Source organism: Pyrus communis, chromosome 7 (assembly GCF_041283825.1).
Source record: "Pyrus communis isolate YQ-2024b chromosome 7, ASM4128382v1, whole genome shotgun sequence".
In the NCBI taxonomy this organism is placed as follows: domain Eukaryota; kingdom Viridiplantae; phylum Streptophyta; class Magnoliopsida; order Rosales; family Rosaceae; genus Pyrus; species Pyrus communis.
Genome location: NC_142571.1, coordinates 6,365,470 through 6,382,324, shown reverse-complemented (window position 1 = coordinate 6,382,324; position 16,855 = coordinate 6,365,470). Strand labels below are relative to the sequence as shown.

The 16,855-nt window shown below is 37.7% G+C and overlaps 3 protein-coding genes and 1 pseudogene across 4 annotated transcripts; 1 reads left to right on the top strand and 3 right to left on the bottom strand.

Moving 5' to 3' along the window:
* Positions 1–1,187: 1,187 nt before the first annotated feature.
* Positions 1,188–1,961, bottom strand: LOC148695523 (uncharacterized). Its single transcript, XM_088697339.1, has one exon. It carries the CDS (start codon positions 1,959–1,961, stop codon positions 1,188–1,190), a length of 774 nt encoding a protein of 257 aa, XP_088553465.1.
* Positions 1,962–6,260: 4,299 nt separating this feature from the next.
* Positions 6,261–11,769, bottom strand: LOC148695522 (protein TRIGALACTOSYLDIACYLGLYCEROL 4, chloroplastic-like; annotated as a pseudogene). The gene is made up of 5 exons (XR_015964648.1): positions 11,441–11,769; positions 10,328–10,559; positions 7,859–8,243; positions 7,058–7,380; positions 6,261–6,692 (listed from the first exon to the last, which is right to left on the bottom strand). The product of XR_015964648.1 is annotated as a protein TRIGALACTOSYLDIACYLGLYCEROL 4, chloroplastic-like (transcript).
* A 604-nt stretch (positions 11,770–12,373) lies between these two features.
* LOC137734196 (putative invertase inhibitor) lies at positions 12,374–13,249 on the top strand. The gene has a single exon (XM_088697704.1). The coding sequence runs from the start codon at positions 12,404–12,406 to the stop codon at positions 12,959–12,961; it is 558 nt and encodes a 185-aa protein (XP_088553830.1). The 5' UTR covers positions 12,374–12,403; the 3' UTR covers positions 12,962–13,249.
* Positions 13,250–14,596: 1,347 nt separating this feature from the next.
* LOC137735053 (acyl carrier protein 1, mitochondrial) lies at positions 14,597–16,638 on the bottom strand. Its single transcript, XM_068474414.2, has 2 exons — positions 16,384–16,638; positions 14,597–15,031 (listed from the first exon to the last, which is right to left on the bottom strand). The coding sequence occupies exons 1-2, from the start codon at positions 16,582–16,584 to the stop codon at positions 14,855–14,857; spliced, it is 378 nt and encodes a 125-aa protein (XP_068330515.2). The 5' UTR covers positions 16,585–16,638; the 3' UTR covers positions 14,597–14,854.
* Positions 16,639–16,855: the final 217 nt, after the last annotated feature.

Genomic DNA, 16,855 nt, shown 5'->3' with positions numbered 1-16,855 from the left:
GACTGAGGGTTTATTCCACTCCAAGCCTCTTGTGGAGTGATATCCTTCACTGATAATGTGGGACATCTATTCAGAACATAGATAGTCCAGTTCACCGCCTCTGGCCAGAACGTTTTTGGGAGCTTCTTATCAGACAACATAGAACGAACCATATTCATGACAGTTCGATTTTTCCTTTCAGCCACCCCGTTTTGGTGCGGCGTGTAGGCAGTGGTTAACTGCCTCTTGATTCCATTTTCTTTGCAAAAATTAGTGAATTCAGTTGAGGTGAATTCACCCCCTCTATCTGTCCGTAGACACTTGACACTTAGCCCTTTCTCCTTTTCCACCATTCTTTTGAAAAATTGGAAGCAATGCAGTGCCTCACTCTTTGCTGTCAACAAGTACACCCATGTTTTACGACTAAAATCATCAATAAAACATAAAATATACCTCCTTCCACTATTTGATATGGGAGAGATGGGCCCACAGATGTCTGCATGAATGAGCTCCAAAGGCTAACTTGCTCTCCACGTACTTCTTGTTGGCATGTCATTACGATGCTGTTTACCTTGAATGCAGTCTGTGCATATGATATTTGAGGTTTGAAGCTGAGGAAGTCCACAAACCATCCTCTTCTGTTGCAATGTTCTCAATCCCTTGTAGCTTAGGTGACCATATCTTCGATGCCAAAGATAAAATGGATCTTGCGAGCTTGTGTGAAGACACCTTTCTGGTGGGGCACTTGTAGAGACTGGAGTCTGAGCTAGCAGTATAAACATCATGTTCTTACTCATCTTAGTCTGAATAATCAGACCCTTAGTCGGATGATATATTTTGCAGGCTCCTTCTTTAATTAATATAGCCAAGCCCCTTTCTTGAAGTTGTCCTATGCTCAAGAGATTGTTTTTGAGCTCTGGAACATAGTACACCTCATTGACAACATGATTGATTCCATTTAAAAACAGCGAGACACTTCCCTTGCCAACCACATTCATCCTACTGTTGTTCCCCAATTTAACTGAATGAACAAAACTTTCATCTGGGTTTGTGAAGATATCTCGATCGCCACACATATGGTTGGAACATCCGGAGTCAAGAAACCAAGCATCAGTCCGTTCATGTACCTCAACATATGACATCAACAACATATCTTCTTCATTCACTTCTGCATAATTAGCCTCCTTATCCCATTTAGGACATTCATACTAGAAGTGCCCAAGATTATGACACTTGTAGCATTCCACCGTATCCTTGTTGAACACCTCTTGGCCTCCTCTTCCACGTCCTCGTCCTCTATGATTGTTGAAACCTCCCTCAGTTTTGGCATCAGTTGTTGCCTTCAGAGCTTGCTCCACACCGCTGCTTCTGTGAAACTTTTGCTCATGTACAGTGAGCGAGCTTTGAAGCTCATCAATGGTAATTGCATCCAAGTCCTTAGATTCCTCAATCGAACAAACTATATAATTAAATTTTTCCGTGAGAGATCGCAGGATTTTTTCACAGATAGTGACGTCAGTCATAGGCTCCTCATACACTCTCATCTTGTTTGCTACTGTCATCACTCTAGCAAAATAGTTAGTGATTGTTTCACTAACCTTCATCTCAAGTGTCTCAAAGTCTCTCCGTAGGGCTTGAAGAGTTGAGCGCTTCACTCGTGCATTCCCTTCATATTTCGTCTTCAGGGAATCCCAGATCTTCTTGGAGGTGTCTTTTTCCAACATCGTCTCTAGGATGCCCCTATCAATTGCCTGGAAAAGATAGTTTTTGGCTTTGAGATCCTTGAGTTTCACTGCATCAAGCTCTTTCTGTCGTGCTTCTGATATAGGTTGCGCCCCCTTTGTTGGTTCTTCATAACCAGTTTCAATCAAACTCCAATACTCCTTGCTGCGAAGGAAATTTTCCATGAGCATGCTCCAATGGTCATAATGACCATCAAAACGTGGAATGGAAGGCTGCACGAAGCTTCCTTCAGAAGTCATTTTTCCTCTCTTTCTCTCTTGTGTTTGAAGTCACTCAAAAGCTGCAGCTTTCCGGTTCTCAGGCCCCAGTGAGGGGCTCTAATACCAGTTTGTTGGGAACCAGAACAAAAATACCAAGAGCAATATTGCAACTGACTCAAGCCAACTGGGAGAATAACTTATTTATTGAATAGAAACGTTGGCTATTATATAGCCTTACATAGTTAACGAAACCCTAAAAACAGCCCACGATCCACACTAACGGAAAGTGGTAACGTGCACGAGGAAATAGTCTAAGTAGAAAAAGTCTTCCTACATAATAGGAACTTATTGAAAACAAAACAATCCTAAGTAATAGAGTCCTACAACGAAAAGGACAATCAAACTTATCAATCCCTTCCTCTTAATCCACCAAATCAGGAAATATGTGCCATTGAAATTTGATCCAACGGTTAGGGCCCATTTAAAGCTATAATAACTTCAACTGTTTGATCAAATTTCAATGGCATGGATCCCCTGATTTGGTGGATTAGGAAGAAGGGATCCGCAGAGGATCCCTTTCCGGTCCAGGCAACACAGAGGTGGACATTCATCAAATCCATGTCACAGATCCAGTATTTTTGCTCAATATATGTCACATGGAGGCATGCAAGCACACAGAAAATTACATGAGCATTGACAAAATTTTAGGTCTGTGAATGCATGAGAGAAACATTTCACAAATCCGTATGACTTTCAGAGATATTAAACCATGCTTAATTTTAACGCAGTGGAGGGATTTGATTTACCTTTCATTTTGTAGATCCGAGTTCTTGCAGCCATCTTTGCTGTGTGTACAGCAGCTCCATGTGTAAGCCATTGCTCCTTGCAGTTCCTATTCCCCTTGGCCTTACTCGGATTCCCAAGTCTACCTACAGAAAACATGCATGCATTAGTCAGAATTTCGTTTTCATTTGACCTTTGGTCATGAAAACGAAAGGGAGAAATGGTTGGATGTATTTTTATTTCAGATATCGCCAAGTGGAGACCATAATCGCAGAGAGAATGAGAGCTCTTTACTTTACCTCGGTTTTCAGAGAGGAATGCACGATGGTGACAATCTGGGTTCCCTTTTTGACAGAGACGGAGATGGATTCAAGTTTTGACGTTCTGGGTTGAAGATAGAAGCTAGGGTTTCAGTTCTATGACAGAGAGAGAGAGAGAGAGGAAATGAAGGAGATAGCCTTCACGGCTCTGGGCTCGTGGGTAGACAGAGAGGGGTTCCCAAACGGCGCTAGTTAGGACAGATGAAGAAATGGGCCTCTGGTTCATGCTCCCTGTCACGGGTTCAACTCTCCAGAGCAATGAAATTCTGCTTCTTTTCCCAATATTTTGAACGAATGGACGTAGTAGAGATAAATCTCACAATAGAGTCTTTTCTATTTATTGTTGTTTAGGCACTAATTCATGAGTTATCCTTTCACAATTAGCACGTTCACACCAACATGATTTGTGGGGGTAAGATTGAAGCACTTGCTTTCCTTCTGAGTTTTTTTTTTTGTTTTTTTTTTATGTTTTTCTTTTTTTGTTTTTTTTTTTTGTTTTTTTTGTTTTTTTGGTTCTAAAGAAAGCAAAGTTTAGTTCTTGTTATAAATAGAGTAATAATTGTTCCACCCGAGACTTTGCTTAATAACCGCGTTAGTCTTGCCTAATCAACAATGATTATTGCGTCAAACAGTAAAGTCTTAGCATGGGGCAAGGTGATTAGTTGGTTTTGTATCCTTTTCCACTCAAGTTAGTAAGTCCTTAGGGGTGTTCTACACTAGTGCCCTAAAGCCCTTGTGGTTTGGGAGTCATTGACCTAAAACTCATTACATGGGTTGGATCGAAAGTTTAAGTGAACTAACATTGCAAAACCACCACTATTACTATAAAAAAAATTGAAAAATCGAAAAGAAGAAAAAAAATATTTATGTTTGAAGTTAGTAAGTATTAAATAAAAAGGATGAGTGGTAAGAGTTTTAGTCGAGTCTCTTTAACCATGTTAGTTCACTTTACACCAAAGGAAGTTCATGAGTTCTTTTCTAATTAATTCTAAATGGTTTAGACTCTGTGGTGGTATTGGTTGGAATTTTTGAAAAGATGTTCTAATTTTAACATTTTCTATGGATTGCAACTTGAAGGTGAAATTTGTCTTAATCAAGTTTAGTTAAAGTTTTTAGTTTGTTAGTTTTTATTTTTTGTTTTTGAGTTTTGTTTTGCTTGAGGACAAGCAAAAAGCTAAGTTTGGGGGTATTTGATGAGTCCATATTATACCATATATTTTACTCTATTCTTAGTTATAGTTTATTGGTCATTTTGGTAGATTTTTGATACTTTGTTATGTATTTTCAATGTAGGGCATGCGACATCCTCTTGAGCAACAAGTGATCAAACGGATGAATTTTAGAGTGATTCCAATTGAAGGATGTTTGTGAGTCTTTCAAGATGATTGTTTCAAAATTTCAGATTTTTCTAGCAAGCCATTTGACCATGGCAAAGAAAAGAAGGCCCAGTGCGCAGCTTTTCCAGATTGACGTTTTTGAACGTTTTGCGTATTTTGGAGGTCAAAATAGAATATTCGGAGGAAGATTCGTTCCAAGGATTTCATGGGGACGATTTAAGCTTTCAAAAGAGACCTTTTGGGACCAAATCGAAGTTGATTTGGTTGGTCAAAAGTCTGATTTTGTGAGAAGTCCGAATTTCAGTTCACTTTTATTTGCTAGTTTATTATTTTTATTATGTTTCCTATTTTTATTCTTATACCTTTTCTAGGTAGTCTTTTATTTTGTAGCTTTAGCCATTAGGGTTACAAATGCATTATTTTGGAGAATTTTAGACCTTTTACCGACAAGGTGTTTTCTATCCATGTTCTTAATAATATTTTGTTTTATAATTGTTTGTAACTAATTTCTTTTGCTAGAGCAGTGCCTTGAGCCTTAGCATGAATATGTAGTCTTTATTTAATTGTTTATGATTTTATGCATGCGTGCTTTGAATTATTAATCATTGTGTTTAAATTGTCTTTGTGCTTAAATTGTATTTGTGTCTTAATGATTCGCGGCCATTAGGATGTTTAGATAAGTACTTGGATGTAATTTCTGTTGGAATGTCACCCTGAAATTCAGAAATGCTTCTTATCGTAATAATTGTTATTTCACTTAGGATGAACACCACGTCTTAATTGTTGCATAGTTTTTCAAAGGGTTTTCATAAAGCTTAATGAGTCTTTTATGTTCATATTTGATCCAAACTTCTAGACGGGTTGCATGTTAGATATACGTTATATGTTAGAGGTTCCAAATAGGACATATATTAGGAAAACCTAATCTTAAATATGTATGGGTAATTCATAAGTAATTGGAAGAACTACATATGATTGTTAAGACGACAACAGAACACCTCTTCTTTCATTCAGGAAAACAAACTTTCACATCTAGCTAGAACAAACTCCATCCCTTTTGTGCAGCCAAAGCTATCAAAGTTCTAAACTGATGCAAATGTTTCATTGTAGTTGATGAATCAATTTATATCATATATTTTACCCTATTCTTAGTTATTTTATTGCTTATTTTGGTAGAATTTTGATACTTTGTTATGTATTTTCAATGTAGGACGTGCAACTCCCTCTTGAGCATAAAGTGAACAAATGGACGAATTTTGGAGTGAGTCTAATTTGAGGATGTTCGTGAGTTTTTCAAGATGATTGTGTCAAAATTCCAGATTTTTCTACCAAGACGTTCGGACGGCAGAGAAAATCAGACTTTTGACCGACCAAATCAACTTCGATTTAGTCTCAAAAGGTCTCTTTTGAAAGCTGAAGACGTCCCCAACCTTAGCTTTGTATGTTAATTGTTTGAAAACTTAACTAGCTAGCGTTTGTGATCAATTTAATTATGGATTAAAGCACAATATGTTATGGGACATGAAGTTTGGACACGAGGCGATGTGTGCAGCTACGGCATTCTCTTATTGCAAAATGTTTAAAGACCAACAGATAACATGTTTCAACGATCTTCAAACCTGCATAACTTTGTTAAGGCATCTGGTAGATATTGTCGATCCCTCTCTTGTTCAAGAAAATGTTAAGAGGGTGATCAGATGAATGCTAGTCATCACATTAACGAGGATATCACCAGCATTGGCATATAATTTGAAGAAATCATTGTTTCGATTTTAGAAATCTGCATTGCTTGCTCTGCAGAGTTGCCTAGAGAGAGGCTGGACACTAGTGACGCGGCACAATTGTCTCGGATCAGAAAGAAGCATACTGAGCAGCATTGGCATGTCAAGTTAGTAATGTTTCTTATGTAAAACTAACTTTTCCTTCGTATTTTGTTTGATCAATAAACACAGAATTACTATTTGCTCGCAGATTACAATCTGTTCCCTTCGATCAATAAAAACAGTATTACTCAAATCTTTGTAACTACATTCTGAACCGGATGCCTTCTCACTTTCTACTGTCTAGCTAAATTACCTAAATGCGATACACATCAAAACATACATTTCCAACATGTAAATGAAAATCGAGAGTTAAAACTCAAATAAGCGCAACTCAATCATCCCTTCTTTTCTTTTTGGGGAATACCAAGCAACGACCTTCCCTTATCGTAAAAGTCTCAAGGAGTAGCTCAAGCTGTATGTGAAATCCTCAATATGCGGAGCTTGTTTCCCGCGCAAAGAGTCAAGTGCAACCCTGGAATCCGCTCTAAAGACAATAGGCCCATAAATCTACAAAGGAAAGGTAATGTGTCAATAACAATTGGATTTTCATCCCAGTAACCAAAACATTCACCCAAGCCGCGCATGTTAATAGCCATATAAAGGAGCTCAGCTTTTCATCCTCTCATTTTAAAGTTTACGCTGATCTACTAGTCATACATTAAAGCACGTGAGCAGTAAAACGACGTACAGATACATCAGCACAAAAATGATTGCAGACTATCGAAATCAGACAGGGCAGACACGTTTCCACAAGTACAAATTAGCAAATGACTATGCAGGCTTTGTAACACATTGTGCATAACTGCATTTAAAATCTCTCTTACAACTTAAGGTGCGAAACATTTAAAAAGTTAGGGAATAAATAGAAATACCTGCTGCTGAAAGATTAGATTGATCCTAGGTGAGGACATCAGATCTTTTGCACTAATAGCAGAGGAACTCTTCAAACCATTAATCACCCTTTTAGCCAAAGCTGAAGCAGAACAAATATCCACCCGAGCATCAATCCTGGTCAGATAACCGTAGACTCTCTAAATTTCCCGTGCTGGAAAGTATAGCAGAGAGAGCCGAAAAAATCAGCACTGAATGGACTTCTCTTCTTATTGCTCCTAGAATTGTCCTCGTCCCCCTTCATATCAACTGCCACTGGGTTGTACCCATCCTGAAACCAGGCAGTGCAGCTTCCACCAAAAATGTAATGCCACCATTGACCAGAAGAAGTGAGAATGGCATTACAATTTCATTTTGCAAACAAAAGGGAACTATATCACTAACAATGATTAATGTTGACTATAATAGAATTTCGTATCTGGCCTTACCAGGGGCAAACGTAAAGAAGTAGTTAAACTAAAAACCTAAAGATACTGCATACTGTCGGCAACGGTTCTGGACTCATGAACACAAAATAAAAATATTGAATTGTTCTGTTAGAATTTGTCTCTAGAATTATTTTTTATTACTATTATTTTCTTTTACCGCAGCCACATGGTATACATGTATAAGCTACACACATACAATATAAATGAAACTAAGAGGTACCAAAACACGTATACATGTATAAGCTAAAAATTATAAGATACACCTGAGTATTGGTATGAAACTTCCAAACAACTGTAACGAGATAATACAAGTTATCACAGAAAGTATGAGTAATGTGTAAAATTACCAAAAATTCTAGATAATGCAGCATGAGGTTCTTTAAGACGCACATCATAAGATGGCCTCCAAAACCAACCCTTTTCTTTCTGTATCATGATGTCTTTTCGTGCCTCATTTTGCCTCCAAAGATCTTGGCTTTTTCCATAAGAAAAGGCAACCTTTGCGCAGAATCCAGGCATTAGAGAAGTAGGTGCCTCATCATCTATGGAATTAACTGCCTGGGGATGACCACTGTTTTTATGTACACCAATGCGGTACCACAATCCAGATTCGGAAACAAGTTATGACATATCTAAGGAAATTGACTCAGGCACATCCCAGTATTTTCCTTTATGGTCAACGAACAGTTCAGGCCATGCAGCCTCAAGTGTAATATCATGGTAAGGAAGCTGCAAACATCTTAAAGGTTGAGAAAATTTAATACATGGCTCATAATATAAACAGGAAGATAAATAAAGGAAATAAAGGTACAGACATGAACTTATTCACTAAAACAGCTTAGGCAGCACATGTGCAATGTTAAAGGTACAGATATTAACTTTTTCAGTACATGGCTCTTAATTTATAGACCTGAAACTTTCCAATTTTATCTATGTTCCGTGCAGTGCATATGTGCAATGTTATAAAGTCATGTAACCTATAAATAAAAGTGGTAAACAGAAGAAACTTGTAAATTAAGATGTTTGAAGCATGTTGATATATATGGACAACCCACTATATTCGAGGTATGTTGACGAAAGAAATGAAAAAATTGTGGCCTACTTGAAGGTAGATGGATTATTTTCCATTCCAAGCCAAAATGGTTAGGATCAGAAGGGATTATTTTCCATATCCCTTCTAATCACCTCAATATGAAAAATCATTCACCTCCATCTTATTCAGTAGTTTGTCCATTCCATTCCAATTCTAGAGATCAAACAAGGCCCTACTTTTCAACAATTAAGAAATTAGGAAACAATACTTTAAGATTATACATGCTGACAGAATCTGGTAAAGTTCAAGTGATACATCCCTATAATTACTTATTTTTAACTTCAATCCCTATAAGAGAAATTTGTCATATGAAAGAAAGAAAAAAATCGCAGTTGGATGATACTACAACCTGGCATGAACAAACCCAAAAAAGAACTTTAAACCTAACAACTCCAATCAGTAAACAAATTATCCACCTAGCCATAGTAATTGTACAAAAAATGAAGAAATTTTTTTTTTGAGAAGAAACTATAACAGTTTATTAAAAAAGAAAAGAGAAATACACAGAAGTGGATAAGAAATCCACCAAGAACAGAACAAGAAAATCTCTCAAGAGGATCTGATTACAAGTAGGAAAACCTCAACCAAAATCACTTTACAACTGCTAACATATCCCACAGTATGTGAGAAAGAGAGTAATTTTTAATATCATTTGAAACTGAAGCCCAGAGGGCTGCCCAATATCTTACTCTTCCCCATAGATCTGCTACCCCCACACCAGTATAATCCTGAAAAATTCTTTTGTTACGCTCCAACCAAATAATCCAAAAAACTGCCGACACCAGACAACCCCACAAAGCTTTAGCTTTCCTCCCAATTCCTAGAGCCTCAAAATTGGTGCTTAGAAGCTCGAAACAACCCTTTGGAATGACCCAACTAACTCTAACCTCCTGAAACAATTTCCACCACAGTTGAATCATGTAAGAACAATGAAGAAAAATGTGGTTAACACTCTCTGCCTTAGCTTTACACAAACTGCACCAATGGGGAGAGAAGCAAATAAAAGGACTTCTCCTTTGAATTTGATCACAAGTGTTGAGCTTCCCAATAGCCACTAGCCACACAAGAACTTTGACCTTCGGAGGAACTTTTGATTTCCAAATCTGAGAAGAGGGTGGAAAATGTTGCACAATCCCATTGTTGCTCAAGAAAGAGCGATAGGATTTGCAAGTGAACAATCCTGATAATTCCAGTTTCCACCTTCTGTCATCCGCTCTTGATTGAGACAAGCGAACATTTTCCACTTTCTGTAATAATCTAGCCGCCTCTTCTATCTCCACCTCGTTCAAATTTCTCCTGAAATCAAAATTCCAGCTCAAAGAATTGATAGAAAGATCCACAAACCTTGCGATGTTCTGGTTGTGCTTTCTCGATAGCAAGAATAATCTAGGATATTGTTCTTTCAATGGTCCCCCTTCCAACCAACCATCCTCCCAACACCTCACCCTCTCCCCGTTGCCCACCTCAAACTTGCAACATTGTAGAAACGATTGGAGACCACACGAAATATCTTTCCAGGGGCTTCGACTTGAACCCCGCAATGGAGGATTTGCATTCCACCCATTATCCTGCAGCCCATACTTGCTTCTTATCACCTTGTGCCAGAGAGAATTTGGTTCCCTTGGGAATCTCCACAACCACTTAGCCAATAACGCTTCATTCTGATTCCTCAAATTCCCCACACCTAAACCCCCTTCCTCCTTACTTTTAATAACTATCTCCCATTTCACCAGGTGGTTTTTCTTTTTTTCTCACCATGCCCTTCTGTGCTCAACTTTATGGATGATGACAGAGATAAAAGAAGCTGTGTGCATATTGCATAATCCAAACGAATAAAGTGACTTGTCCAAGACATGCTTCGCCACATCTTTCAATGTAGGGACCTCCATCTCATCGGTAAATTCAGCTTTAATAGAAGAAAAGAGTTCCTTCGGGCGGAACTGCCCAATTAATCTAAGCCACCTATTTTCACGCAGATCATGTAACAAGGGAATTAGTATGTCGGACAACTAAGAATGCTAACCGGATCTGATTAATGTGAGATGACTTTGGTCTAAGCATAAGCATAGTAACTCTTAATTCACTCCTCCAACAGAAAACATGCTCAAGGAATTAGGACATTAAACTCAACACATTTGGAACAGTAATTTCAAAAATACAATGCATTTACACAGTACATTCATTAGCGACGATATTGTTCAGATTTCAAAACATCGAAACAAACTTTTTCACCTAAGAAATCCCATAAAAAAAAAAAAAAAAAAAATTGGATAATCCCAACCAGTGCTCTGATAAACCTGATAAAGCTTTGATGCTCTGGAAAAACATAAGAACCCGCTTGCAAATCAGTAAAATAACAAGGCAACAAAAAATTCATGCTTTATGTGCTATACCACTAGAACTAGGCAAACAAGCTTTGTTCGGCTGTCAAGCTTTCCATTCAAGCTCTCTTTCTCACATCAAGTAATTCACTAATAACCCAAAGTTTATACAATATACCAACATCTTCCTAAATATCAAACAAAGAACAAACCAAACCTAGAAGCAGAGGCTCCTTAGCAATTAGTAACATAAAAATCGTTTACAAAAATACGAATTTGGAGAACAAAAAATTATCTTTCCTAACCTTTTTCCTTTACCCAATTCAACCCCATAACAACAATTTCAATTGCTTTTCTCTCCAAACTTTCCCGGCAACCAAACAAACAACAAACGAATCACACCCATTTCCCATCATTTTCTCAGTAACCATACAAACCACAAACCAATCCACGGAAACACGTAAAACGAAAAAGAATATCCGAAAAATAAAATAGATTTGAGAAAACCCAATAGGCAATAGCCAAGCAAAGAAGTTGTAGCAGTGTACCAGTTTAGAGGTAGCTGGTCTGAGCAAGAGGGACTGGAGAGAGAAAGAACCCAAGTCCCTGTTAGAAGTGGGGGAGTAGGAAGGTATAACACCCAAAGGGAACCCATTTCCCAGAAGAGAGAGTTGTTGAATCCTAAGGGCTCGGCTGGCTCGAGCACCGTCGAGAGGAAATGGGTCGCCGGGAACGGCCTTGGCGGAGCCCTCAAGGGTCTGAGGCGAAGAAACGTCCAAGTCCCAGAAGGCTGAGTCCATTGCCGTCCTCAGGTTCGCCATTGTTGGCTGTCGAAAGATTTATTATATCCCACATTTCTCTCCAACTTCTCTTTATTTCCTATATATTTTTCTGTTTAAATCTTTTATATTTATTATTTACACACATGGTGCACCGCTCCATCTAGTCTATTTTATTGAAATAATAATTTTCAATCCAAGTCATTTAGTATTACGGTGAAATGATATTCATCTTTACTTGTAAATGAGATATTTTGTGTTCGATTTTTATCAAAAGTTAATTTGAACCATATTATTGGTAATCCATTATGAAATTAAGTTCACTCATTCCCTTTAATGTAAATAATATCGTTTGTTAATAATTTTCAATCTAAGTGTGCAAGCATCCCTTCTCATAATTTCAGAAAGGGTGATGCTAGAGAAATCATATTTTAAAGTTGAGAGTTGGATTACTTAATTGAGATGATACGTACACATCACTTGCCGCATCAGACGGTACATGAAAGTGGTCTACCTATCATTTATCCTAAATCGTAAAAAAGAAATTCAATCATCAAGCGTCACATCATCTAATTTACAAAACATAATATAAAATTATTTTCACACCAATATTTTCCTTTCAAAAAAATAAAGTTAGCCAAACTACCTATAAATACCCAATTCAGAAAAATGCATAGTTCTCATCCCACCATAACACAAAAAAAAAATGAGAACTCCCACATTCTCTTTCACAACTCTCCCTCTCTACCTCCTCCTCTTCTTCTTCTCCTTCAATGCCATAACTGCCAAAAACCTCATCCCTGAAACCTGCAAAAAATTTGCTCAATACGATCCAAACCTAAGCTACAATTTCTGCGTAACCTCTCTGCAAGCAGCGCCGAAAAGCCAGCGCACCGATCTTCACAAACTCGGCATAATCTCAATCAAGTTAATCCGCAACAACGCAACGGACACGAGGCATTACATCAAACACCTGCTGAAAAACAAAAAGCTCGACCCCTACGTAAGGGCGTGTTTGAGCGACTGCTTGGAGCTTTACTCGGACGCCATACCAACCATCAAGAAAGCCCTCATGAATTACAAGTCCAAGAAATACAACGCCGCCAACATTGAAGTGAGTTCTGTCATTGATGCCTCCATAACTTGTGAAGATGGATTCAAGCAAGGACGGTTGGTTTCGCCATTAACGAAGCGAAACAACTATACGTTTCAGTTGTCGATAATAGCACTGTCTTTTATCAATCTGCATAATTCACTAAATTAAATCAAATAAAGAGATACATATATATAAATATATATATACATACATACACACACACGAGTATATTTAGCTGTGTTTGTTCATGAATTATTTATGTATTTTGTATGTTTTTATTATTCATTTGTAGTTAATTATCCGGTGTGTTTTCTGCAATACCTAGATTTTATGTTTGTTCATTGTCTTGTTTGATTGTCTAGATGTTGTTGTTTGCAAGTTTTCCTTTCTGAATTCTGCTAGCTGTATGTGTAGTGTGTAAAAAAATTTAACTAATCAGAAGATATGATTTGGAAATTGGTAATGGTGTGCCTTGAAGATAACATCAAGAAAGAGTAGCTTCTAATAAATCCTATTATATTAAATTAGTTTTTTTTTTTTTTCAGAGAGAGGTATTGGGAATGGAAAAGAAAACTAGAAGGTTCAATGTTAGGGACACGAAATGTGTTCGCATGGTGTCGTGTTATATACGTTATTTGTTAATCTTCTGTTTGCAATGGACTGAGGCTTCAAATTTCCCGACTAATTAACACCTCGTACTATTAGACGTTGATCAATGTTGATCTTATTACCTCAACAATTATCAATTACAACAATCTCATAATGAATTAGCTATTAGTCTAACCGTATAGAAGATGTCTCATATTTGATTCCCGTCCTTTAAGTTGGACAATTATAAAATAAAAAATAAATAGAAATTTGGTGAAGTATGTGGAGCCTTGTGGCTTGTATACAACAACTACTCTTTTTTGTTTACTAAATAAGTAGATTGCGTCATGGATGAAATTAAGGTGTTGGTGCAAAAATACTACTTTATGTGGTGCTTTAATTGTTACATGACAAAACAATATGGCCAATTCTTTTTCAGTGAAGGACCTGATGACTTTCGAATACAACGTGACCAATATATCCCCTCACAACATGATGGGTTGATATTCTGAAGGTTAAATAATCACCAAAAATAATTATTTCGATAATTATAAATTATAGAAAATAATAAAATGCCAAAACTTAATATACGAAAAGGAAAATATTGTCTTCCTACAAGTAAAGAGCATTTCCTCCTCACAATGTGATACGTTTGTAGATATAATTTCCAATATTTGTTGCGTTAGCACAAGATATGTTTGACCAAGGCAGAATCGTGTATACAACCGGAGATATGTCCCTCGCTTCCTATATCGCCTCGGACAGGTCACCTGACAAGTGGCATTGGAAGAGAGAGAGAGAGAGAGAGAGAGAGAGAGAGAGAGAGAAGGGGGGGGGGGGGGGGGGGGGGTTCTAACGGGAAAAGGATCCTCACCGGATCCTTTTTCTAGGGATCCTAGAGATCCCGTGATCGCGACCGTTTATCATACATCATGCAGACCAAATGACAGAAAGTGTTCGGATGAAATCAAGAAAAATAAGTTTGGATTTGGAAAGGGTTTGTTAGAGGCAGACCAAATGACAAAAAGTGTTCCTAAGAGAACAGGTGCATTTATAGGGAACAAAAGTGCACGTCTTAAACACGGTCAGTAATACTTCAGTAGAAGCGTGCCTTTCACTGTTACAATGCTTGCCAACAGAACCATGATGCTTGAAACAAGGATTCGCAAATCTAAAGAGACATGTTATCCATACAAATCAGAACGTGAAACCATGTAATAAAAAATGAATTTTAAGTTATTGAGAAGGAACACAACCAATCAGACTGATTGGATAGAAGTTGACAGTGTATACAATTGAAGCATTGCAAAGACATTGATAGGTTTTAGTTCCAGAAGAACAACTCTTTTTTCAGGAAGATGCAAATTATTTGCAACCAACATGGTGATCAAATTTCTTCGAGCGTCATATAGGCAGAAACAAAATTACGTTCAAACAGTTCATGCAAAGAGAAAACGCTACTGCTAAAGAGAGTTACGCAGCCATTGGATGGTTATAGACGTACTCAATTGCCAGATTAGTGGAGTCGATCCTAACAGCTTCCAAATCTGGAATCTCTAGCTTGAACTCTTCTTCTAGAGCAATCACAATCTCCACATTATCCAAGCTATCCAAGCCCAAATCCATCTGAAAATGTACATCAGGAGTCACCTGCCAATAATTGATGGAAAAATCGGTACTCCCAGTAAATTTCAGCTAAAAAAATTTGATACTTGATAATGGAAAAAGAAAAACATTCTGAAAGGGAGAAACAAAGTTATATTCATTGAATATGGAAGACTAGCAATCATGCCACTGCTCGTATGAGGTTTCCAAACATATAATATAAGCACTAAAACATATTCCACAGGCACGGTTTTACATTCTTAACCGCTACAACCTACATTTTGTTCATGATTGTAACATAAAAATATCAAAGCAGTCACTGTGCAAATACTCAATCTAGATTATGTAAAGCGTCCCATTGATAACCAACTTTTCCCTGTAAAACCCAATAAGTTTCAGATCTTGGCTAATAGTTACAAAGGACCAAAGCATATCATCATCTTAAGTCTTATCATGCCTGATCTCTTTCATTAATCAAGAGGATTTGCCTCACCAACTGTCCTATGCGGTTCAAATAGCCCAATCAGCCCCAGAACTGTGAGCTGACAATATGTCAAAAGGTCATAGTTACAAGTTACAACCATGTGACCTTTACTCGGAAGATTTGCAAAAACATCTCACCAACCCGTGCAAGCCCAAGGAAGAAATAGTACAACATCAGCATTTGATACCAAGAAAATGTGCATTACCACCCCAAAAAAAAATCAGTATCAAAAGTTGTTTTCTTTCTCTTGCTTTCTCATATCAGCTAAATATAGGACTAGCAGTGGGTATAGCCTATGGGAACTCTTTCGGCAGCCTGACCCTGCAAGCCTATTCTGCAGGGTCAAGTTCTACCAATGATGTCTCATCAAAGTTCCGAATTACCATCAAACACACACCAAAAAAAAACCACGATACGGCACGGGTAGAGGTACGTAATACTTACTTAGCCTACTGCCATTTAAAGATTGATGAAAACAAAGAAAACAAGGAATTCAAGAGAAAAATTACACCAACATTTCCACATTGTATTGATGCCTGGACACTGAGATCCACAAAAATCAAGATAATTAAAATGCCCAAAGAGGGCGAAAGATTAAGCCTACAAACAAACAAAAAATGGATCCAAAATCTCATTTCTTTTCTTTTCTTCTGGTATTATTCTGTAAATTGGAACCCCAAATCGACCCTGAATTATTTCGAAAATTCATGGGGGAAATTGAGCTGAAATAATAAACTGACTGATAAAACACTAACTACAATTTACCAAAGAATAAATTGAAATCGAAGTAATCTAGCAATCAATAGCTCTAATTAACCTTTTGGTTTCCGAGAAAACCGAAGGAATAAAAACAAAAATTGGGATTTCGGATTTCGGATTTGTGACAGAAAGTAGAGATGAAAAGAAGGCTGACCGTGGAAGGATCGACTTTCGGGAAGCTCTTGACAACGGAGAGGACTCTGTCGGTGACCTCGCTTTTCGTCAGATGATCGTCGCCGTGCGATGACATCCATCGGAGAGAGGGTGGGGCCCATTTGCCTCCGGTTAGGGTTAGGGCCGGGTTTAGGGTAACCGGAACTCGCACGTGCCGCAGTACGGCTGCTCTCAGCGCCATCGCTCTCTCCTCCCTCTGGTCCTGTAATAAGCTCTCTCTCAGTCTATTTGGTTGCTGTAGGGAAATGGCGTATCGAACAAAAGCCTAGTAATCACGTGTTTGGGGCGTGATTTATCATTTTCTTGACCTCTTCTTTCTTTTGTGTTTTTATTTTTTATTTATTTTTATTTTATAAATATAAGAGGTTTTACATCCTATGTTGATGATAAACCCGGATTTCACTATTTAAAATTACATATTTTTGTACTATTAAGGGCGCGTTTACTAATCC

Coding starts and splice junctions, on each gene's coding strand:
- LOC137734196 (XM_088697704.1), top strand. CDS start 12,404: ATGAGAACTCCCACATTCTCTTTCACAACTCTCCCTCTCTACCTCCTC.
- LOC137735053 (XM_068474414.2), bottom strand. CDS start 16,584: ATGGCGCTGAGAGCAGCCGTACTGCGGCACGTGCGAGTTCCGGTTACC. Junction 15,032..16,383: donor CGAAAGTCGATCCTTCCACG/GTCAGCCTTCTT, acceptor AATTATTGGCAG/GTGACTCCTGATGTACATTT.
- LOC148695523 (XM_088697339.1), bottom strand. CDS start 1,961: ATGACTTCTGAAGGAAGCTTCGTGCAGCCTTCCATTCCACGTTTTGAT.